Genomic DNA, 24,479 nt, shown 5'->3' on the forward strand with positions numbered 1-24,479 from the left:
GGTTCGGCTAGCTTCGGACCAAACAAACCGGCGGCCATTGATGGCTTGTGCGCAGACGCCGTAACCGTAAACCACACGCGGCCCACCTTTAAACCTTGCCGGCGCCGCGCGCGCGGTATATAAACCCACAGCCCCACACCCTTCTTCCCCATCCACAGCTAGCGCGCCATTATTTCCCAGCTACCACCACAGTTTCCAGCGAGCATACACACAGGCACACCACCAACAGTCAAGAGAGTAGCAGCGCCATTGATGGCTTCGATCGTGCTGCTTCTGTCGGAGCTGCTCGGCGGCGCGGGGAGCACCAGCATGCTGGCGGCCAACTGCTACGTGGGCGGCCACAGCCTGCGGGAGTTCCGGCCCGCGCCAGCCGCCGCCAAGGGCCAACGGGCGCCGCCTGCGACGGGAGCGAAGCAGGGGGCCGCCGCCGCGGTGGCCACGGAGGAGGAATCTTCGTTCGAGGATCTCGCCGCCATTTCCAGGATCGCGGTGGACGTGATGTGGCCCTGACCGGCCCTGTCGCCGCCTGCAGACTCCTCTAGAGGTCGATTGTGATTGTTTCGAGTCTGTGCCAAGCCAAGGTCGGATGGGTTTCGGGAGAGATTGATCGATATGATTCCTCCTCGTTGCCGCCTGTTCTTTGAACTGAATTTAGTCTGAAGATGTACATATTCCAAGTTGCCGGTTGAATGCGACGTACTTCCCAGTTTGTTTTTTCCCCCAAACTGAATTTTTTTCAGGGATTCATGCGTCTGATGGCAATGTGCCCGTGTCTTAAACATCTGAAACTGGGGCATCAGGCGCATTATCGAACACCCGTGCATAGTACTTGTGACTTCTCAGGTGAGGAAAAGCCACATAGGAAATAGAAGTACTCTATGTGAGTTCACCGTAAGATCGCAGAACCAACGACCTTGTTTGCAAATCTTTCCACACAATTAAGAGGATAATGACAATTCCCCATGTTAATTAACTACATGAAGTAACTATATACTAAGAAAACAACAAACTTTCCATGTACAAACTCGCATTCATTCTAATGAACTGTTGTCGTAACTGAACTTGCATTTGCAACAATACAATGTCTCTTGCCTTGGTCTTGGAGGAGTGCAGGACATTGTTTTCAGATAATCCAGAAGAGTTGTGGAGTTTTAAAATCCCGTATATTACTGTTAAACCAGCACATAATCCAACAAAACCGTAAAGATCGAAGAGCATATTACGCAATAGATGGCTGTCGTTCAAAGCATATACGTATAGATGGATGGCAATGGCATCTTAGCTAGCTAGGCTAAAAGTGTTCCATCCATCACAGTAACGGGCGACCTTCAGAAAAGAAATAACCAAATTGGAAGCTTTTTAACTATACATCCCATGTCATTGTGCTCAGGAGATCGCAGAACCAACGACCTTGTTCGCAAATCTTTCCTCACAATTAAGCGGATAATGGCAATTCCCCATGTTAATTAATTATATGTAGTAGAAGGGGAGCCTCGTCACAGTAGTAAAGCTGCTGCGTTGTGACCACAGGAGGTCTAGTCTAAGAAAACAACAAATTTTCCATATACAAACTCGCATTCATTCTGATGAACTGTTGTCGTACCTGAACTTGCAACAATACAATGTCACTTGCCTTAGTCTTGCGGGAGTGCAGGACATTGTTCAGATAATCCAGAAGAGTCACGGAGTTTTTATATCCCATATATTACTGTTAAAACCAGCACATAACATCAAACAAAACCGTGAAGATCGAAGAGCATATAACGCAATGGATGGTTGTCATTTGAAGCATATACGTGCAGATGGATAGCAATGGCAGCTTAGCTAGCTAGGCTAATAGCGTTCCATCCATCACAGTAACAGTTTATCCGTAAATACACACTTTCAGTATCATTGCCCAGATCATGCATTGGTAGGGCGACCTTCAGAAAAGAAAATTTAACCAATTGGAAGTTTTTAAACTATACAGTCCATGTCATTGCGTTCAGAAGAGCAAAGTCACTATCTGAATATTTAGATCCCCTATCAACAATCGTAACAACACCGGTATTCAAAAAGATCAAGCCTACCATAAGCTCACTCACGACAAGTCATTTGATGTAAAAGTTCACAGTACAGCGGAAATAAGTGTGAGTTTCGTTGTTCCTTAGTTGGCGGTTACAGCTTCAGGATATTGCTCATGATTTGGCTCCAAGCTGTGGTCCAAATCAGCACAAGTTCGAGGGCGGTTGCTGTTCAGTTCCGCTGGACAAGCTAGGTTCGCAAGATGCTGCAAGTGACAACTCTACAGGACCACGGTAGGGAGAGCCTCACATTTCATCATTAACATGCTTATTTGAACTTCCCAAGCAAGTTGGGGTAGGCTAGGTTATTTTGTTGACATTGTTCAGGTATTCATAGGAGAGTTCGGGTTTTCTCTCAAGCGAAAAGAAGGCTCAACATTTTTATTCCCCTTAACTATTTTACTCTCAAACCAGTACATACTACATAGTAGCATAGCCTAATTGGCCACACCGTAGCTCATATTACAACTCCTTTTCCTACAAAACATGCCTGAGTAGATGACATGTTACGCCAGCAGTGTCCCAGCCATGACAGTAACAGTTTCTCCCTGGATTTTCACTCTCCGGTTTGCATCATCCAGTTCCAGGTACAGTGTTCCACCCCTTGGAGATGCCTGATGATACAAGATTACAAGGTCATATGAAGGAGAACTAACGTGGTGATTTAGCTCATCGGGAGCATGTAGCATTAATTTTCCAAAAGCAAAATAGGCCTCTCGATAACTAATTTGTCAATAACTTACTTGAAATGCCGTCAGTTTTTGCTTCCCAAGCTTCCTGCCCCAATAGGGTCCCAGTACACAATGTATACTGCCAGTAACAGGGTCCTGTCAAAATGTAGAGATCAGGGCTTATGAAATATGAAAGAGAAAGCAGCATTCCGTGGAGAATATCGATAGCCAATGAATTCCCAAAGATCAATTAAATTAACAAGGCTTTTATATATCTTTCAATTAGTCACATGTAATAGTACTAGATATGCGATTTCTTGGAGAAATTATCCGTCATAATTGCACCGGTGGCACTCTATCATTGCAAGCATCCCCACTGGTAATCATAAAAGCTATGTGCCTGCTAACTGATATTATGAATGTACATACAGTTCTAATAAACAAAAGTAACTCTGATGATGTTCATTTATGCCAACGATAAACAGGGTTCAGAAAAAGCTGTTACTACCTCTGTTCGGGATTATAAGGCTGGCGCAGGTCCCTAGATTGTCAATTTGACTAACATAACATGAATTATACAACACATAAATAGTTATATACCTTGAATTAGAAAGCAGAACATCTGAACTTTCTAATGATATATATTTTGTAATATATAGTTATATACCTTGAATTACGTCGATCAAATTTACGATCTAAGAATACACGCCGGCCTTATAATCCCGGACGGAGCTAGTAGTAGACAACATTGCAGGACTATGGTATCCAGAATGAAAGATGTAACATATATGAGCCATGTTTTCTAGATCAATAACATATGTAAGACATGAGCACAATTAGGCATTGAGAGAGGCTCTCGTGCACCGATTTTCTTATAGTTACCTACATATCATTTTACTCAAATGCTCGATGCCTGGTAAGTTAAAGAAGCTTCATTATGTTTATACATGTTTGGACTTTGGACCAAGAAAGGAGATCACCTCATCCATCCCAAATTTCGGGCAGAATAAACGCGTGAAGAAGTCATAACCAGATCCAGCAGGTGCTGGTCCTGTAAACATAACACCTCCGCAGGACAATTTTCTGATCTCATCGATGCTAGGAAGGATGTCAGCAACCTCTTTTGCTGAAGAAAGTTCCACCTGAAAGCCATGCAAGCTGTTTATTGAGCAATTAATTTTTCTGAAGTAGAAGTTACATAAAGTGAGCAATAGTTGATTAAATGAAACTAGGAGAACAGCTGTTCAGCTTAGGAGAATGATCATAGCAGCTCCATTTTACACTGGGGAAGTTTATTTTCCAATGTAATTCTGAAGGCAAAAAAAGGGAGAGAGGCAGTACAATGAGATCGCCGTCGGCAGCCGATTTGTGAACGCTGACGATTGATGCGCCGTTCAGGGTCTCCGGGATGGAGGGCATCTCATTGTCGTTGCAATCTAGGAAACCAATCATGGGGAAATCCAGCTCAATAAACAGCTTCCCCTGCTCCTCACCCTGGACGCCGCCAGTAGTCCCTGGTGCCGGAACTTTCTTTGCGGTCAGGATGCCGGATTTGGTCATGAACTCGATCATGCCATCCTCGGCCAGAACGGTCGTGAAGAGGAAGTGGGCAGAGGCCAGCGTCGCATGCCCGCATAGCTCGACCTGATAGAAACGAGGAAGCGTGCGCAGAATTAACGCGGGTGAATCTGAGAAATCAAGAAAACCGCGGGCTACCTCGGTGACGGGAGTGAACCATCGGAGGTGGAAGCGCGGGGCGGCGCCGACTGGACGGGAGGAGTCGCGGACGAGGAAGGCGGTCTCGGAGAGATTGAACTCGGTGGCGACGGACTGCATCCACCGGTCGTCGGCGGCAGCGGCGGCGTTCTCCTCTTCGAGGAGGCACACCGCGGCCGGGTTGCCCTTGAACGGCTCGGTCGCGAAGGCATCCACCTGCGACGACACCACGCCATGCCGCGGCAACGTCACGTCCCGGCAACCAAGTGCGATTCAAGCGGAGAAAAGGGAGAAGATTGACTGACCACGGCGTATCGGATGGCTTTCTTCCCCATTTCCACCAGCGTCGGCGACTGCTGCTCCAAATTTGCGTGAGTACTGAGGATTGTGGACTAATGATGAGCTAACCAGCAGTCAGTGGTGGCGAATATCGAAGGTTTATTTATTCTTCTAGTATTATACGTGTTCAGGATGGTATTTTTGTTCCTTCTATATATAACCAAATTTTTAAAAGTTCTAATTTTTCATACCTCAAACTATTGACTCGAAATTAGCACAAGCTAAGTACAAATCAACTTTTACAGCTCAATCTTTAACCCAACTCGGTATGAGCTCGCTCGAATATTTGTATGAGTTAAGCTAAGCCAGGTCTAACTCGCGAACTCGACTCGGTTGAAACCCTAACTTCACATACAGGACACAAACTTTTGAATTCACCGTCGAAGCACTGATATTTTTGTTCAATTTTTTCCTCTCGTAATCGAGCGGATAATGACCCCAATCAAACTGCAAGTGAACTTCACCGGCCGGACACTGTTCATGTCATCAAGAAGAGCTCAGGAATTTTTATACCTCATCCAGTTTATTGTTAAACCAGCATACATCAGCAAATACAGTTGCCAACATCAAGGTCATACTACAACTCCATGAACGGTTGTCCTTCGAAGCATAAACGAGTACATGGATGACAATGGCATGCTATCTAGGCTAGGAGGGTCCCATCCATCACAGTAACAGCTTCTCCCTTGATTTGGACTCTCCCATTTGCGTCGTCCAGTTCCAAGTATAGTGTTCCACCCCTTGGAGATGCCTGACGATGCATGGACATCAAAGGAAAACCAACATGATGCTTTAGCTGGTCGGGCACATGTTGTAGCTTTGTTTCTAAAATAAAATATAGACCTTCAAATGTAAAGTAATTTTGTGAAAACATAGCTAAGAACATACTTGATATGCCGTCAACTTTTGCTTCCCCAGCTTTCTCCCCCAATAGGGTGCCAAAACACAATGTATACTGCCAGTAACAGGGTCCTGCCAAAATATTGCGATCAGGGGGTATGAGTTATGAAACATGAAGCTGTATTAAACATGGAAAGTATCGATAGCCAACATGTGCTTACATATTTAAATGAAAGAGGTTTCTTTTATACATACTTAGTTTTCAACTGGTCCTATGTAATACAAGAATATCTGTCAGAGTTGCAAGGTAACGATTACAGCTACCTAGTTAACACTAATGAAGAGTACTGATATATGAATTTGCACAGAGGTTTGGGAGAGGGGGCGTACAGACCCACTTTGGTCGTCAAAGAAGCTCGGCTCCTTATAATCATAGTTTAAAATAGCCGGCTATCTCATTTAGCCGCAATTTTTTTAGAGGCTATAAAAGGCTATAGCTGGGTTATAGCGGGCTATTCCATTTAGCCTTTTTTCAAAAATTTGAAATATTTTTGTCATATCTTATCAAAAGAAGAGGAAAACTATGACTCAAATATGATTCGTGATACAACTTATTTAACTATTCAAGGCAAACAAGTATTCAGATATTCAACTCACAAGTTTTATCTAATTATACTGAATGCAAATTCAGAAAACAAGAAATAAAAAATAAAAGAGAAGATAAATTCAAAATACAGGAGGTTTAGCGGCTAAATTAGAGGCTAAATAGGGGCTAAATTAGGCTATAACCGGTTATTAGCGGTTTTTTCTCATTTAGCTTACAAAGGGCATAGCCGCAGCGGCAGATCTCCTGAAAGGCTATAGCCGGCTATTTAAAACCATGCTTATAATCTTGTCCATATGAACAAGGCAGATTGGTTCTAACAAAACAAAATAACTCATGATGATATTTATTTATGTCTTTGTTATGTGTGGTCGTTTGATCCAGCTCCTTTTGTTTCGTTTAGATGGTGGGTGCTCTTTGTATATCTCTGGTCTCTGCCCCTGGCTAAAACACTAGCAGTAGCAGTGCGCAGGACTTTTCTGTTTTCTCTAGTTTTCGGTTTCGAACTAATGAACTTACTTTGTTGTTCCATTATCATGTGGTCGATAGTAGAATCAGGCCCTGTTTTCAGGGATCGTATGGAAAAAATCATTTATGTCTAGGATGAGCAAATGTTTAGAACATGCTGGAAGTAGACAATCCTACAAGAGTTCAAGACAGGAATATGCAACATATGTGAGGCATGAGCAGAATTAGGTGCGGGGAATTTGGAGAGGTGGCGAATTTCTTTTAGCAATCTACATATTTTGGTTCAAAAAATGGTGAATGACATGGTATGCTAAACAAGCTTCGAAATTTCTATATACCACTTCGGATCAAGAAAAGGATATCACCTCATCTATCCCAAATTTTGGGCAGAAGAAACGTGTGAAGAAGTCATATCCAGATCCAGCAGGTGCCGGTCCTGTAACAATAAGGCCCCGGCTGTCCAAACTTTTTATTTCGTCAATGCTAGGAACGATATCGGCAACCTCTTTTGCTGAAGAAAGTTCCACCTGAAAGCCATGTAAGATTTTGAGTTTTGCAATTAATGTTTGTGAAGTAACAGTAGCCAAAGTGAGCAGTAGTTAATTCTTTTTTTTTTTTGAACAAGAGCAACAGTTCATATGAACAAGGAACCAAGAGACATAGTTTGCTCAGCTTAAGAGAACGGTCACAGCAGCACCAGCATGCTTTATTTTAAAATGACAATGTTGATTATCGAAAGTGTGATGCAAGCAATAAAAAGGGGGAGAGACGGTACAATGAGGTCACCGTCAGCCTTCGATCTGTGAACACTGACAACTGAAGAGCCATTCAGAGTCTCGGGGATCAAAGGCGTATCGCCGGTGATGTTGCAACCCACAAAACTGTCCATGGGGAAATCCAGCTCAATAAACAGCTTCCCCTGCTCTTCTTCTGAGACACCAGTACTCCCTGGTGTAGGAACTTTCTTGGCAGTTAGTATCCCGGACCTGGTCATGAACTCCACCAAGCCATGCTCGGCAAGAACAGTCGTGAAGAGGAAGTGCGCCGAGGCCAACGTCGCGTGCCCGCAGAGGTCGACCTGAAAACGACGACGAATGCGGAATTAATGCTGATGCTCAAGATGATGGGGAGCGGCCATATAATTGGGCAATTAACGCAGATGAATCAAGGGCAAGAAGATGAGCAAAGCGACAGGCCGGGTTCAGAACTTCAGATCGATGCCGGTAGTGAAAAGGGGGACCTCTGAGATTTGTGGGATGGAAGAGATGGATGAGGGGCTAACTAGGATACCTCAGTGACGGGAGTGAACCATCGGAGGTGGAAGCGCGGGGCGGCGCCGGCTGGCCGGGTGGAGTCGCGGACGAGGAAGGCGGTCTCCGAGAGGTTGAACTCGGCGGCGACGGACTGCATCCACCGCTCGTCCGCGGCGGCGCCCTCCTCTTCGAGCAGGCATACGGCGGCGGGGTTGCCCTTGAATGGCTCGGCCGCGAAGGCATCCACCTGCGACGAGGCCACGGCAAGGTCAACGTCACGTCCCGTCGACGAGTGCGAGCGGAGTAGGAACAGGAAAGCGGGGAGAGTTGCTCGGTACTGACGACGGCGTATCGGATAGCTTTCTTGCCCATTTCCACGAAGCAGGCGGCGGCGGCGGCGGCGGCGGCGGATGCTGCTTACAGATTTGCGCCAGTGGTAATATACAGTACAATATACTGGAGTGGCTGCTGAGTGCTGACGATTGTGGAGGTGGACATGGAGTATACCCCATAATCAGCAATGACGAAATGGAGACAGACTATGCTTTGAATCCTTGTGACACCGGGTTACCGATGAACACGCTCTCGTCGTCACCGAACGATCGGTCGTGATCTGCTATAGAAAAGTGCACGTGGTAAGATTTTGACAGTGGATTGGATTACAATTGCTACCTACCAAGCCGATAGGATTTGTACTACTCCCTTCACCCATAAAATATTGTCTTAGATTTACTATCTAAATTAAATTTTAATGTACCTTTTTAGATTAAAATTTAGATAAATCTAAGATATTCATTTACGAGCGGGGAAAGTGCAATAAAATCTAAGATATTCTTTTACTCTATGTACCTCCGTTTAGGGGTGGGCATAAAAAACCGAGTACCGAACACCGAACCGAACTAACCGGGACCGAAACCGAATACACGAAACCGAATTAACCGAAAATAATTTCGGTGCTCAAATATGAAAAACCGAATTTATATTAACAAATTCGGTTTTGACCATCTGTTAACCGAAATAACCTTAAAAACCGATATTCCGTTAACATATAGCATAATCGTCTCATACAGAAGTTCACTGTCAATCGTTTCAACTAATTTCTTTGCCCAACAACCCAATTCCAAGCAGGCCAAAGTCCCAAACTCCACGTACCTAACAAAAATTAAAGGCAGCCTCATGCACGTAGTATATGTATACAAGTTCCCCCCAATAATTAGTACGTGTATATAAGCATAAGCATATTTCTAACTTCATTTTGCTTCATCTAGCTATGTATGAGTAGTTTGCTACTACATGATCGTATGGTTCCTGGAGTTAGAAGGAGCACTGATAGTATATACATGCTCAATAGTCCTTCTCGTACGTGAACCTAGCTTCTAGTCACGGCAACTCGGCAGCTGCCAAGCTAATGCGTGATATCAAACGTACTTGACTTGTTATATTTTGTCAAAATTAGATTAAATCGGTTAAAAACCGAACACCGAACCGAATTTTCGGATAACCGAATTACAAATTAATTAGGAAACCGATATAATTTCGGTTCTCATTTCTTATTACCCGAATTATCAAAAAACCCGAAAAACCGAACCGAATTTTCGCTTAAAACCGAACGCCCAGGCCTACCTCCGTTGGCAACCGTGCCAAGAAAATATGTGTTTTGGTTGAAGAGTTAGGCAATATTTTCATAATTAATTCCTAAATATTAACATGATAGACAAAAATTACTACCATGCGTAACTCAAACATGCTAGATGTAGTAATCAAACGTGAACATGGGCAATGCAAACACCACAACACACATGACTAAAATGAGGATCGGATCATGCCACACGTACCGATTGGTTGTAGATGTAGTAGTTGTTGATGTAGCAGTAACATTGTTGATGTGGGGCTGAGAACTTAGAGCATCTCCACTCGTCTCCCCGAGAAGCCCCCCACGAGCCGTTTTTTACATCCGGACGGCGAAAAACGGTCCAGTCACGCCCCCAGGTTCTCGTTTTCATCCGGATTTGGGCCTAAATTCATCCGGCGATCCCACGCCATCCCCGGCCCCCCGGGGAGCGCTCGGGGACTCCGGATGGAGCAAAACCAATCGTCCACGCCCACGTGTCTCCTCTTTCGTCCGGACTCCCCGGGCCATCCTGTTTTTCCCCGAGAAACGTCGCTTGGGGAGCACACGACTGGAAATATACTGCCCCCCAGGCCAAATTTTCGTCCGATCCGGACGAAAATTTTGCCGGATTTGGACGTGGGGAGCGTCAACGAGTGGGGATGCTCTTAGTAGCTCGAAACACCATGTTATGCATACACATTGATGATCCCATGATCAGTGCGTAGTAAACATATAACCAAATTGGTACAGATTACACATCGATTACATAAGGAATAAAAGTCTTACATAAGTCTTACACAACGGTCTCAAGTACAATAGTTCAACTTCAAGCAGTGGAAATACTTTAGATAAAAGCATTGTGAAACTTAAGTCATGCATTAACCCTACATGCGACTGATTGGGAGAGCATCCTAATTCACATATTTGGTGGCATGCTCCTATTCGTCGTAGGTACGTCGGGCCTTCGGATTGAGGTCATCCTTTGTACGGGGGACAACACGACTCGTAGCGGCTGTTGTCGGGGCGATCAAGCTCGACAGGACATCGGCTGTTGTAGAGTCCAATGACGTCGTTGTTGGGCGTGGGGGTACGTCGTTGCGTGTATGGCCAGCGCTAAAGTCGGGATCGAGCTTGCCGCTGGTGAAGCCGTAGCCGTTGCTGCGGTGGTGCGAGCTCGATGGTGTAGAAACGAGGTAGAACTCGCCAGGCCTTCTTCTCGTTCACCAACGCGAGGTTTGCAATCTCTCCCGATCGTAGTTCTCTCCGAGCCATCCATGGCGAAGTCATACATCGCCTTCATGAGCGGGGTCGGCTCCATGGTTTTGGTGGTGGGGAAAAGATGGGTGAGGATTTCGTGATTTTTTTAGGGAGGGATCAATTGGCTCTGATACCAAATGTAAGAACCCACTAGTATTGCGTCTCAATGTCAACTAATTTAAACTACAAGCCATTGATTTTGAAGAAAAAAACTAGGTGAAGATTTAGGAGGAAAAAGGAGAACATGAAAAACACGCAACGCTAGCCAAGCCAGGCCTCGGCTGAAGCCGCGGTCCAGTTGTCTCTCCTGTGTGTGTCAGCATGTCCCACTGTATCTTTACCGTGCCTAACCTAGTCCAAGAACGATGGCCCACTCGTCAGCCCAGTGGAAATGCGGGATGGTTATTGTGGTTATAGGCAAATAGGAGTTAGAGGTTTATTTAACCTCAGATTTATACATCTTAATTTATACAAGCCTCTGACATCTTTTTATGGATAGAACTAATGTAATTTTTATGAAGATAAAACGTAAATAACTCTAAGCTATAATGTTCCCGTCGAATTTGCAATTGCTTTAATACGCTTCCACATTAGTTTTTTTTTCAACTTTTTTCTTTGAAACCTGTTTTTGCAATTGCTTTAATACAGTTCCACTAGTTGATTGGCCCGACATTGTTCAAATAATTTAGAAGAGTTCAATCTCAAGTGTTTAGAAGGTGTTCAATTACCATAAAAAAAACTGGTCGATTTAGAGTTAAACTAGCACATATGCAGCAATTATATTTTATTTCAACGTAGTTCACATCCATGAACGGTTGTGCCTCGAGTGGATGGCAACATGCTAGCTGTACGAAGAGTGTACTACCTATGACAGTAACAGCTTCACCGTGAAGTCTCGCACTCTCTGATTCGCAACATCCAGCTCCAGGTAGAGTATTCCACTCCATGGAGATACCTGATGATCGACGAACATTATTATAAAAGACTAGGACAATGCCCGCGCGTTGTCGCGAAAGAGAAACATATGTAGACCTCACAATAGGAAACAAAATCTTCCATGGTCAAACATTTCATATAGTGATCGCTCTCATATAAATTGGCACCGCATGGGCACGTGGGTCGCTCGTGAGTGTTCTAGCTATGCACGATTGCCCGCCTTTCCTTCTTTGTACACGTGTGTGCTTACCTGTTCCTTTCTCGTGGCAACAACCAGTCCCCCCTAGCGAGGTGACACATAGTTGGGCCCTTCTCGCTCCCCTCACCCATGCCGCCGCTACCAGAGCACTCCTTCACTTCCACTGTGTTCGATGCCAGCAGCCCCGCATGTGTCACCCCTTCCTGGCCTCCTCCCTCTGTCTCATGAGCGGCGGGCCACACGCACCGGAAGTAGGCTGGGCATCACCGTCGAGGTCGTCACCTCCCGTTCCAAGACAGGATAGCATGCCGCGGTTACATCCTTCTCATCTCGTCTCCGGTCACTTTGGCCCTCTCTTCTCCTTTCTTTGTTCCGCTCGTCTCTTTGGCCACGTTGCTTGCTTGTTATTTTGGAGACACCTTTGTGATAATCCAGGAAATTTGCGAGGTATATGAACCGGTGAAAGGAGGTCTATTGGGATGAGGTGGGACTATTCAACAAAAAGGAATTCCGTAGGTCGATGCATACACATTGCCGGCTTCTCTTCTCGGCAAAAACTGTAATAGATTGGAAGCGGACTTGACTTATCGGGCCTCGGCCCATGGGCGCAACCAGAATCCTCACGGGATAATTAGACGAAGGGAGCCGAACCAAAACGTTCATAATGAAACAATATTCATTTTCCGGTGTCAGTGCTTGTAATTCGGTCAATGCTTGTAAAGATATTCATTTTGCGGTGTCAGTACTTGTAATTCGGTCTGATATTCGAAGATGTTAGGCTGTTAGCAGCAATCACGGATGATGACTTAGTCAACTGGGATGGTTTGCCGTGGTTTACCCCATCGGCTTGGTCATCTATTTATATCAGCTGAACATACAAGATAGAGATACAGGTTGTTGAGATTACACCCTTGCCGTGGTGATCAAGATGATCACGAGATCACGACGTGATCTGAACTAGCTAACAGCCTATGGTTAAGATACACAAACACGTACAGAGCTACACGTGACAACTAATGTACATGTTTAACATTCCCCCGCAATGTCAACCGGTCACGAGGTTGAGATTGGAGCGAAGTCGCTGAAGCATCTTCTTTGTTGCGGGTTTGGTGAATGCATCTGCGACCTGATCCGCCGAAGCAACAAAACGCACATCCAAAGCTCCCATTGCCACCTTCTCTCTCACGAAGTGGAAGTCGACCTCTATGTGTTTGGTCCGAGCGTGAAAGACGGGATTAACCGTCAGATATGTCGCTCCAAGGTTGTCGCACCATAACACGGGAGGTCGGGCCTGGTACACCTGCAACTCCTTGAGTAAGGACTGAATCCACGTTGCTTCTGCAGTACCATTGGCGAGAGCCTTGTACTCTGCTTCCGTGGAGGATCTAGATACGATGAGGCTGCTTGCGAGCACTCCATGACACAAGATTAGGTCCGAAGAAAACCGCGAAGCCTCCGGTTGAGCGCCCTGTCATCGGCGCATCCAGCCCAGTCCGCATCGGTATACACACCGATAGTTGTAGCTGGTGATCGTCGAATGCCGAGACCAGTCGATGATGTGCCCTTGACAAAACGAAGGATCCGTTTAACTCGCTTCCCAATGGACATTCGTGGGATGTGCTAAATATTGGCACACTTTGTTGACTCGCAAACGACAGGTCGGGGCGAGTAAGGGTGAGGTACTGCAAGGCGCCGACAGTACTGCGGTATGTGAATGCTTCTTCCTCATTTAACTGATGACCTGACTCTCGCAACAGCTTGGCATGAGTGCACATGGGAGTAGACACTGGTCTGCAATTCGCCATATTGGTGCGCTGAAGGAGATCACACGCATACTTCTGCTGGGTAAGGCTGATTCCCCGGAATTGCGGACCACTTCAATGCCTAAGAAATAGCTCAAGGGGCCAAGATCCTTAACCGGAAAGGAAACAGAGAGCCGTCGAAGCAGGCTTTCCGGGCGTCGGACGAAGAGCTGACGATGACAATGTCGTCGACATAGACAAGCATGTAAATGGTGACACCGTTGTGAATGTAAATAAACAAGGAGGTGTCGGCGGCAGAGGAGCTGAAACCAAGCTGCTGCAAACGATCATGGAGACGGGAGTACCAGGCTCTTGGGGACTGCTTAAGACCGTAGATCGCTTTGTTGAGCTTGCAAACATAGTCAGGTCGGGCTGGATCTTGAAATCCTGGGGGCTGCTGCATGTATGCTGTCTCATCAAGAAAGCCATGGAGGAAGGCGTTACTGATGTCAATCTGACGGAGATGCCAGCCTCTGGACACAGCGAGAGAGAGCACAAGTCGGATCGTGGCGAGGCTTGACCACCGGAGAGAAGGTCTCTCGAATAATCGATGCCATATTTCTGAGTAAACCCCTTAGCCACGAGACGAGCTTTGAACTTGTCGAGAGATCCATCTGCCTTGTGTTTAACTTTGAACACCCATTTGCATCCGATGACATTCTGACCGGAAGGACGAGGTACAAGGGTCCATGTTGAGTTTTGCTGAAGTGCATCAAATTCTGCCTTCATTGCGGATCGCCATGAGGAGTCAGCAAGCGCGTCCCGATAAGTGCGCGGAGCGGCGTGGAATGCTCGCCGCTTGGGGTCGTATCGCACCGTGCCATCGGTCGGCTGGAGGCGCTTGACGATCTGATTCCGCAGCCGGGTCGTCATGGGATGCAGCGGAGCAGCAGGTGGCGATGGGCGCGCGGGCGAGCTGGAGGCAATGAGCGGGCTGCCAGGGGCACCGCTATCCTCGGAGGGCGCAGCAGAGTGCAGGGGTGTGGCAGGAGAAGGGGACTCCGCCACGGGAGTCCGGTGGGACGACGACGGTCCTGTATGCGACGTGCTCGCCGCAGGAGAGCCCGGCTCGGGCGAGCCAGGCGGGGTCGAGGCGTCCGGTGCAGAGCCATGCACCGATCGACGGGGCGTTCCTGCTGGGTCCAAGTGCGAAGCGGAGGCGGTGTCCGAGCTTGTCGTGCGACCTGTAGATGGCACAGAAACACTTGCAGCAGGGTCAAATAACAGAGTTTCATCATATCGGCGCATACGATCATCAATGACTACTGGCTCGGAAGAGGAAAGCGTCCGGGTGAAGAGTTGGGCGGAGGCAATCGTGGGGATGTTATGGAATGCTCAAAAGGGAAGACGTTTTCGTCGAAGACGACGTCTCTTGAGATGTAGATACGCCCACTCGAGCGGTCCAAGCATTTGTAGCCCTTGTGCATTGAGCTATAACCGAGGAAAACACACTGTCGAGATCGAAACTCGAGTTTACGGTTGTTGTATGGCCTCAAGTTGGGCCAACAAGCGCAGCCGAAGCAGCGGAGGAAAGAATAATCAGGTTCCTCATGGAGTAGCCGAGAGACGGGTGTGGTGTTATTGATGACTCGTGTTGGCATGCGATTTATGAGGTAACACGCCGTTAGAAAGGCTTCGTCCCAAAACCGAACAGGAAGGGAAGAGTGGGCGAGAAGAGCGATGCCGGTTTCGACGATGTGTCGATGTTTTCTCTCAGCGATCCCATTTTGCTGGGAAGTGTGCGGGCAAGAGACTCGGTGCTGAATTCCCTCACGATCAAAGAACTTGGAGAGACGATGGTATTCTCCGCCCCAATCCGATTGGAAGGTACGGATTTTAGAATTTAACATGCGTTCAGCATGCTTTTGGAAGGTGAAGAAGGCTTGCTCAACATCCGATTTTCGTTTTAGTAAATAAATCCACGTAAATCGGCTATAATCATCAAGAAAGCTCACGTAATATTTAAAACCCCCAACAGAGGTAATGGCTGGTCCCCACACGTCAGAGTGAACAAGTTCAAGAGGAGCATGTGAAATATGAGATGAATTACGAAAGGGTAATTGATGAACTTTTGCACGTTGACATGCATCACAAATGCTAGAAGGTTTACTCGAGGGTGTACAGGCTAGTTTATTCTTGCTAATGACAGACTCGATGACACTACTGGACGGATGACCTAGTCTTCGATGCCAAAGGTCGGAGGGGATCTTGACACCGGAGAGAGCACGACGATTCGAAGACGAAGAGTAGCCTGACACCGGATAGAGGCCACCACGTGACCTAGCGCGAAGCAGCACCTTCCTCGTTGCTTGATCCTTTAGATAGAAAATGTCAGGATAGATTTCAGCAAAGGCACGATTGTCATAAGTAAGTTTGTGCACAGAGAGAAGGTTTTTGCTAATGTGGGGGACATGCAGAACATTACGTAAATAGATAGGTTTAGATGTTGAGCCAGAAATCAAAGAATGACCAATATGCGAGATATTCAGACCTGCTCCGTTGGCGACCTGCACCTGATCCTTGCCGCCGTAGCGCTCGTGGATGTTGAGCCCGTCGAGGTCGTTCGTCAGATGGTCGGTCGCCCCGGTATCCATGTACCAGTTGGTGTCGACTGCGTAGGAGCCGGCGTTCGCAGCGTTGCCGGAGCGGTCACGGTTTTCCTCCGGCTGGAAGGAGTGGTTGAAGCGCTGGCGGCACTTCGGGGCCTCATGCCCGAATTTGCCGCAGACCTGGCACTTGACGTTGTTCCTTCCGTTGCCGCGGCCACGTCCCTGGCCACGGCCGCGTCCTTGTCCACCGCGACCACCACGATTCCCATCATGGTGACGTCCAGCGGCGTTGGCGGAGGAGTGAATCTCCCCCACGAAGCCTGCTGCTCCGGGCGTAGCTCGGCGCTGAGGAAGAACGCGTAGAAGCTGCTCAGAGAGGGTGCGTCCTCGCGCGCCGTGATGGATGCGACCAGGGGCTCGTATTCCGGTCCAAGACCGGCGAGGAGGTAGCCGAGGATCTCGTCGTCGGAGAGTGGCTTGCCGATAGAGGCCATGGCGTCGGCGAAGCCTTTCATCTTGTGGTAGTACTCAGCAGCGGTGAGGTCCTTCTTCTTCAGGTTGGACAGCTGGTACCGGAGCTGCATCGGGCGTGCGCGGTTGGCGGAGCCGAACATCTCGTGCGGTGTTGACCACACGGCAGCAGAGGTGGTGAGCCTCGTCATCTGCCCGAGGATGTCCTCGGACATGGACCCAAGGAGGGCGATCATGACAGTCTGGTCCTGTTGGTACCAGCGAAGGAAGGCGGGATTGGCCACCTCGCGGGCGGCGTCGCCTGTCCCCTCCTTGATCACGTGCGGCGGCGAAGCAGTGGTGCCGTCGACATAGCCGTACAACCCCTGCGCGCAGAGGGCAGGGACGGCTTGGGTCTTCCAGAGGAGAAAGTTCTCCCTCGTCAGCTTGATGGTGATCAGGTTCCCGATTGCCGAGATCGGCACGGGTGCGGCATGGGTGGAGCCAGCGAAGAGAGCTCCGCTCAGGGCATCAGAGGCGGCTGGGGAGGTGCCCATGGTGGTGATGTGGTGATGGGATCTTACGTGCTCTGATACCAAGTCAACTGGGATGGTTTGCCGTGGTTTACCCCATCGGCTTGGTCATCTATTTATATCAGCTGAACATACAAGATAGAGATACAGGTTGTTGAGATTACACCCTTGCCGTGGTGATCAAGATGATCACGAGATCACGACGTGATCTGAACTAGCTAACAGCCTATGGTTAAGATACACAAACACGTACAGAGCTACACGTGACAACTAATGTACATGTTTAACAGACTTCTCTATCTCAAAGATCAGACTCAAATCCTCCAGCAGGTAGAGGCTGGTGCGCACTGGTGCCATCTGAACGGTTGTGCCTGGAGTGGATGGCAACATGCTAGATAAGCGAAGAGTGTCCCCCAAACCATGAAAGTCTCCCTGAAGACGCACTCTGATTCGCAGCATCCAGCTCCAGGTATAGTACTCCACTCCTTGGAGATACCTGATGATGGGTGAACAATATAAAAGAAAACGAACATGGTAATTTGGTTGACTAAAGCATATTTTTAGCGAAATTTGGGTCACCATGTGATAGTACCTGGAACGCTATCAGTTTCTGTTTCCCCAGCCCAGTAGGGTGCCAAAACACAATGGGAAGCGCTAGCCATCGGTCGACGGATTTGGACCTGAAAATCGGGCAGTCCGCATCGTCCGATCCTGGTCCAACCATCAGGACAGGCTGTGACGCAGTTTTGCATTTTGGTCCCTGGTTTTTGAGGAATCAATCCGCGATCCTACCTTCTTCAGTTAATACGGAGGGGGTGTATTTCTTAGGCCATGTCTTTTCTGCTATATACAATAAATATGCCACCGTGCTGATTTAGTGCAAGGATAGAGGGTATTACAACAAAAATAATCACCTTGTGTATAAAAATATATATTATTACATCAAAAATGATGAAACATTTATAAACATGTAAAGATTACAATAAAGTAAATAAATATTTTTTTTGCTCCATATTGATTTGCAACAAAAGTGGCCAACAAATTCATCAAAAACCGTAGACTTTTACAACAAAATTTGTATGTTTACAAAAAGTGCAAAGTGTTCAAGCAACAATTAGTTTGCTACGAATTGAATTACAACAAAAATGACCTACTATTTTATCAAAAGTCACAAACCATTACAACAACAAAAATCACTTGGTTATTAGCATCAAGAAGTCCAATAAAAAGGTTGGCCATTTACAACAATTGTTAACAATAAATTCTACAAAATTATGTGTTGTTTACAACAATAGTTGGTCGGAGGGATTGGGAGCAAGTAACAACCAACTGGGTGTACACATGTTAATAAAACAGTAGTGTTACAGTGAGCCTAGTTATACGCAAGATTGCGTGCTACTTAGAAGCTAGCTTGCCACGAGCCATGCGTAACATGCATGCATAGCTAGCAAAAAACTGCACATGACATAGCTCGCTAGTGTTGCTTGTCTCGTAGAAAAATATGAGCCAAACAATCAGTTGGATCCACCACTTCCTGCATTGCATGCGCGTAGTGTTGGAGATATGCCCAAGAGGCAATAATAAAGTGGTTATTATAATATCTTTGTGTTTATAATAAATGTTAGCATACCATGCTATAATTGTATTAACCGAAATATTGATACATGTGTGTTATGTAAACGACAAGAAGTCCCTAGTAAGCCTCTTATATAACTAGCTTGTTGATTAATAGATGATCATGGTTTCGTGATCATGAACATTGGATGTTATTAATAACAAGGTTATGTCATTGGATGAATGATATAATGGACACACACCCAAATAAGCGTAGCATGAGATCAAGTCATTAAGTTCAACTTGTTATAAGCTTTCGATACATAGTTACATAGTCATTCGACCATGAGATCATGTAAATCACTTACACCGGAAGGATGCTTTGATTACATCAAACGCCATTGCGTAAATGGTTGGTTATAAAGATGGGATTAAGTATTTGGAAAGTGTGAGTTGAGGCATATGGATCAATAGTGGGATTTGTCCATCCCGATGACGGATAGATATACTCTGGGCCCTCTCGGTGGAATGTCGTCTAATTAGCTTGCAAGCATGTGACTGGGTCACAAGAGATGACATACCATGGTACGAGTAAAGAGTACTTGTCGGAAACAAGGTTGATGTAGGTATGGAGATACCGATGATCGAACCTCGGACAAGTAAAGTATCGCGTGACAAAGGTAATCGGTATCGTATGTAAATGGTTCAATCGATCACTGAGTTGTCGCTGAATGTGTGGGAGCCATTATGGATCTCCAGATCCCGCTATTGGTTATTGGGCGGAGAGGAGTCTTGACCATGTCTGCATAGTTCACGAACCGTAGGGTGACGCGCTTAAGGTTCGATGTCGCATAAGTAGATTCGGAATATGAGATGGAGACGAAGTTTATTCGGAGTCTCGGATGGGATCCAGGACATCACAAGGAGGTCCGGAATGGTCAGGAGAATAAAATTCATATATGGGAAGTCACTTTCCGGGGTTCAGGAAAGTTCCGGTGTTTTGACCAGAGCTTCTAGAAGGTTCTAGAGGGTCACCAGTGGGCCCACCACCCCGGAAGGGGCCACATAGGCGCCACATGACATGGTGGGTCCTGCCCACTATGACATGTAGGCTCAGGCCGGCCCACCCCTAGAGATAAGATCTATCTTTAATTTAAATGGTTTAAATCTAGAGATAAGATCTATCTCCTAATTTAAAGGGTTTAAATGAAGAGATAAGGGGATAGGCTTGGGGGGAGTTATCCTCACCCCATGCGCCGGCCAAGGGAGAGGTGGGGCCAAGGGGGGAACCCTAGGCCGACCCGTCCCCCTATATAAAGAGGGGAGGGGGTGGCCGGCCACACCACCCCTGACACCAAACCATGGCCGCCCCTCTCTCCACCATACAACTGCTCCGGCTTAGGCGAAGCCCTGCAGTTTTACTCCTCCACCACCACCACCACGCCGTCGTGCTGCTGGGATTCCGTGGAGATCTACCACACCTCCGCTGCCCGCTGGAACGGGGAGAGGACGGGCTTCATCGACACCGTACGCACGACCGAGTACGGAAGTGCTGCCGGATTGCAGCACGGACGATCGACTACATCAACAACGAGATCTAATCTCGTAGGCTTTGGAATCTTCGAGGGTTAGTCTCATGATCTTCTCGTTGCTTCCATCTTGGTAGATTAGATCTTGCTTCTTCCTAGATTGGATCTTGTTTTTGTTCATGTTCACGGTAGAAATTTTTTGTTTTCCATGCAACGAACCCATCAGTGGTATCAGAGCCGTGTCTATGCATAGATCTGTTGCACGAGTAGAACACAATGGTTTTTGTGGGCGTTGATGCTTTTGTTATTTTTAGTTAGTGTACTTTGCATCTTGCGGGATGGTGGGATGAAGCGGCCCGGGCTAACTTTACATGACCGCGTCTCATGAGACTTGCTCCACGCTTGACATGCAACTTGTATTGCATAAGTGGCTTTGCGGGTGTCTCGTCTCTCCCACCATAGTGAAGATTCAATCTACTCTTTCTATTGACAACACTAGTATCACCGTTGTGGTTCATGTTCGTAGGTAGATTGGATATCACTCGAAAACCCTAAACCACGTAAAATATGCAAACCAAATTAGAGGCGTCTAACTTGTTTTTGCAGGGTTCGGTGATGTGATATGGCCATGATGATTATATTTGATGTATGAGATGTTCATTATTGTATTATGGCAACCGACAGGAGCCTAATGGTTGTCTTTAATTTTTGTTAAAGACATGCGTGTCTATTCATCATGTAATAGCTTTATTTCAAGTAGTTGTTATAGTAGCTATAAGTGATGGACAACCATGAAGCGGCGCCACTGACCTTGACGCCATGCTGGTGATGATGGAGATCTCATGTCCGTGCTTTGGAGATGGAGATCAAAAGCACAAGAAGAAAGGCCATATCATATCACACATTATGAATTTCATGTGATGTTAATCCTTTATGCATCTTATTTTGCTTAGATCGCGACGGTAGCATTATAAGATGATCCCTCTCACTAAATATCAAGATAATAAAGTGTTCATCCTTAGTATGCACCATTGCTAAGACTTGTCATTTCGAAAAATCACGTGATGATCGGGTGTGATAGATTCTACATGTGCATACAACAGGTGCAAGCCAGATTTGCACACGCGGATACTAAGGTTGCCTTGACAAGCCTAGCATGTACAGACATGGTCTCGGAACACGGGATACCGAAAGGTAGAGCATGAGTCATATGAATGATATGATGAACACTTTGAGTGTTCGCCTTTGAAGCTACATCCTTTCTCGTGAAGATCGGACTTGGTGTAGTGGATTTGGTTCGTGTGATCACTAAGACAATGCGAGGGATGTTGTTTTGAGTGGGAGTTCACCTAGTTAATTTAACAATTAAAATTGAACTCAATTTATCATAAACTTAGTCTAAACTCTTTTCAAATATGTTGTAGATCATGGCGGCCCCCTCCATCAGTTTTAACCAGTTCCTAGAGAAAGAAAAGCTTAAAAGCAATGGTAGCAACTTCACTGACTGGTTCCGTCATGTGAGGATTTTCCTCAATGGTGGAAACCTGCAATATGTGCTCGATGCACCGCTAGGTCCCCCACCTGCACCTGCAGTATCTGAGGATGTAAATAATGTTTATGAGACTCGAGTAATTCGGTACTCCCAAGTTCAGCTTGCCATCCTGTGCAGCCTAGAGGCGGAGCTCCAAAAGCGTTTTGAGCACCACAACCCTTATGAGCTGGTCAATGAGCTGAAAACTATCTTTGAAACTCATGCAGCCGTGGAAAGCTATGAGGCCTCGAAACACTTCTTTGACTGTATGATGGAAGAGGGTAGCTCCGTTAGTGAGCACGTGCTCGCTATGTCCAGGCATGCGAAGAAGCTCAGTGACTTGGGGATAGTGATTCCTAACCAGCTGGGTATTCATCGTGTACTCCAATCACTGCCACCTAGTTACAAGAACTTTGTGATGAACTACAACCAGAACATGAACAAAGAGTTACCTGAACTCTTCTCCATGCTGAAATCTGTTGAGGTGGAGATACGGAAAGAGCACCAAGTGTTGATGGTCAACAAGACCACCATTTTCAAGAAGCAGGGCAAGCCTAACAAGGGCAACTTCAAGAAGGGCGGCAAGAAAGCTGCCGCGCCTCCTCAGAAGCCTAAGGCTAGCCCTAAGCCTGATACTGTGTGCTATTACTGCAAGGAGAAGGGGCACTGGAAGCGTAATTGCCCCAAATACTTGGTTGATCTAAAGAGAGGCCTCATCAAGAAGAAAGGTATATTTTATATACATGTTATTGATGTCTATCTTACTGGTTCTCGTAGTAGTGCCTGGGTATTTGATACTGGTTCGGTTGCTCACATTTGTAACTCGAAACAGGAACTGCGGAATAAACGAAGCCTGGCGAGGGACGAGGTGACGATGCGCGTTGGAAATGGATCCAAGGTCGATGTGATCGTCGTCGGCACGCTCCCTCTACATCTACCTTCGGATTAGTTCTAAACCTCAATAATTGTTATTTGGTGCCTGCGTTGAGCATGAACATTATATATGGATCTTGTTTAATGCAAGACGGTTATTCGTTTAAGTCAGAGAATAATGGTTGTTCTATTTATATGAATAATACCTTTTATGGTCATGGGCCTGAGATGAATGGTTTATTCTTGTTAAATCTCGATAGTAGAGATACACATGTTTATAACATTGCTGCTAAGCGAATTAAATGATAATTCTACTTATATGTGGCACTGTCGTCTTGGTCATATTGGAGTGAAACGCATGAAGAAACTCCATTCCGATGGACTTCTTGAGTCACTTGACTTTGAGTCACTTGATAGATGCGAAGCATGTCTAATGGGAAAAATGACTAAGACTCTATTCTCTGGTACAATGGAGTGAGCTACAGACTTGTTGGAAATCATACATACCAATGTGTGCGGACCAGTGAGTGTAGCATGGCGCGGTGGTTATCGTTATGTTCTAACCTTCACGAATGATCTGAGTAGATATGGGTATATTTACTTTATGAAACATAAGTCCGGAACTTTTGAGAAGTTTAAGGAATTCCAAAGTGAAGTAGAAAATCAACGTAACAAGAAGATTAAGTTTCTGCGTTCTGATCGCGGAGGCGAATATCTGAGTTATGAGTTTGGCATGCATTTATAGAAATACTGTAAGGGTATATTGCCCCTATGTGTGGTTTTGGTAATTAATGACAACTCCTATGGACTAATGTTTTCATTGAGTTTATATGAAGGAATATTCCATAGGTACTACTTGTATTCCATGTGTTGGATTCAAGTATGGATGCCATGAAGATAAAGATACACCTTGTGTATTGGCATCAAGATCATCGATCAAGATAGTATGATAGAGCATGAGAAGATACAAGGTTGACCAATACAAAGAGTGAAGAATAGATTCAAGTTTGCTCAACACATGAAGCATGAAGAATGTGCCACATGAAGTCACATGGTATCTTTCCATGGGCATGCATCAAAAGTGAGATCTCATATAGCCCATGAGAGGATGACGGTAAGTGGTGATCGTCATCAAGGTTGAGTTGGGCAAGTTCAACTTGAGCATCTCGAGAGGATCATATGCTTGAAGCTTGCCGTCCATTTGGTGATAATGGACATGTGAAGATGTGCATCAATGGAGCTTTCCCATCATAGTTTATGGGGGAGTATTTGTGAGTCTTCATAAAGCGACAATGATCAAGTGAGGCATTCCGGCTTGAGTAGGAGCTTGAAGAGTTATCATCAAGATCAAGCGGGATGCGCAAGGAAAAGGTATGGCCTTGATAGGTTTTCCTTTTATCGGTCTCAAGGTGGTCGATGGGAGACCGGATTATAGGATAGATAGCCGCACTATCAAGAGGGGCTTTCGGTTGGGTAACTTGATCACATCGTCTTAGGGAGCTCAATCCTTTGCATACTTTGCATATCCCTATTGCTTCTTGGTGTTTCTCTATGAGAGGTTCTTGAGCTTGTTGCTAGATTTACAACAAGCCCAAGTTCATCAAAAACGGAATTCGTATGACTCTTCTATGACGTTTTCAAGGTTGGGTGATTTTACCGGTTATTCATGATATAAGGTTCTACCTTTTATATTCATGATA

General features: G+C 46.1%; 3 protein-coding genes across 3 annotated transcripts; 1 reads left to right on the forward strand and 2 right to left on the reverse strand.

Moving 5' to 3' along the window:
- The first annotated feature begins 252 nt into the window (after positions 1 to 252).
- Positions 253 to 510, forward strand: LOC124662078. Its single transcript, XM_047199965.1, has one exon. It carries the CDS (start codon positions 253 to 255, stop codon positions 508 to 510), a length of 258 nt encoding a protein of 85 aa, XP_047055921.1.
- Positions 511 to 2,298: 1,788 nt separating this feature from the next.
- On the reverse strand, positions 2,299 to 5,050 carry LOC124665136 (uncharacterized isomerase BH0283-like). The gene is made up of 6 exons (XM_047202537.1): positions 4,756 to 5,050; positions 4,451 to 4,666; positions 4,076 to 4,378; positions 3,715 to 3,876; positions 2,807 to 2,890; positions 2,299 to 2,677 (listed from the first exon to the last, which is right to left on the reverse strand). The coding sequence occupies exons 1-6, from the start codon at positions 4,783 to 4,785 to the stop codon at positions 2,570 to 2,572; spliced, it is 903 nt and encodes a 300-aa protein (XP_047058493.1). The 5' UTR covers positions 4,786 to 5,050; the 3' UTR covers positions 2,299 to 2,569.
- A 222-nt stretch (positions 5,051 to 5,272) lies between these two features.
- LOC124665690 (uncharacterized isomerase BH0283-like) lies at positions 5,273 to 8,393 on the reverse strand. Its single transcript, XM_047203082.1, has 6 exons — positions 8,297 to 8,393; positions 7,992 to 8,201; positions 7,477 to 7,779; positions 7,067 to 7,228; positions 5,678 to 5,761; positions 5,273 to 5,540 (listed from the first exon to the last, which is right to left on the reverse strand). The coding sequence occupies exons 1-6, from the start codon at positions 8,324 to 8,326 to the stop codon at positions 5,433 to 5,435; spliced, it is 897 nt and encodes a 298-aa protein (XP_047059038.1). The 5' UTR covers positions 8,327 to 8,393; the 3' UTR covers positions 5,273 to 5,432.
- Between the last annotated feature and the right edge of the window lie 16,086 nt (positions 8,394 to 24,479).

This window comes from Lolium rigidum, chromosome 6 (genome assembly GCF_022539505.1).
Source record: "Lolium rigidum isolate FL_2022 chromosome 6, APGP_CSIRO_Lrig_0.1, whole genome shotgun sequence".
NCBI lineage: Eukaryota > Viridiplantae > Streptophyta > Magnoliopsida > Poales > Poaceae > Lolium > Lolium rigidum.

Excerpts from the sequence above, each read along its gene's own strand:
- LOC124662078 (XM_047199965.1), top strand. The coding sequence starts at position 253 with ATGGCTTCGATCGTGCTGCTTCTGTCGGAGCTGCTCGGCGGCGCGGGG.
- LOC124665136 (XM_047202537.1), bottom strand. The coding sequence starts at position 4,785 with ATGGGGAAGAAAGCCATCCGATACGCCGTG. Across the intron at positions 4,379-4,450 it reads GGTTCACTCCCGTCACCGAG|GTCGAGCTATGCGGGCATGC; the intron begins GTAGCCCGCGGT and ends CGTTTCTATCAG. Across the intron at positions 2,891-3,714 it reads CGAAATTTGGGATGGATGAG|GACCCTGTTACTGGCAGTAT; the intron begins GTGATCTCCTTT and ends ACATTTTGACAG.
- LOC124665690 (XM_047203082.1), bottom strand. The coding sequence starts at position 8,326 with ATGGGCAAGAAAGCTATCCGATACGCCGTC. Across the intron at positions 7,229-7,476 it reads AGGCTGACGGTGACCTCATT|GTGGAACTTTCTTCAGCAAA; the intron begins GTACCGTCTCTC and ends CATGGCTTTCAG. Across the intron at positions 5,762-7,066 it reads CAAAATTTGGGATAGATGAG|GACCCTGTTACTGGCAGTAT; the intron begins GTGATATCCTTT and ends ATATTTTGGCAG.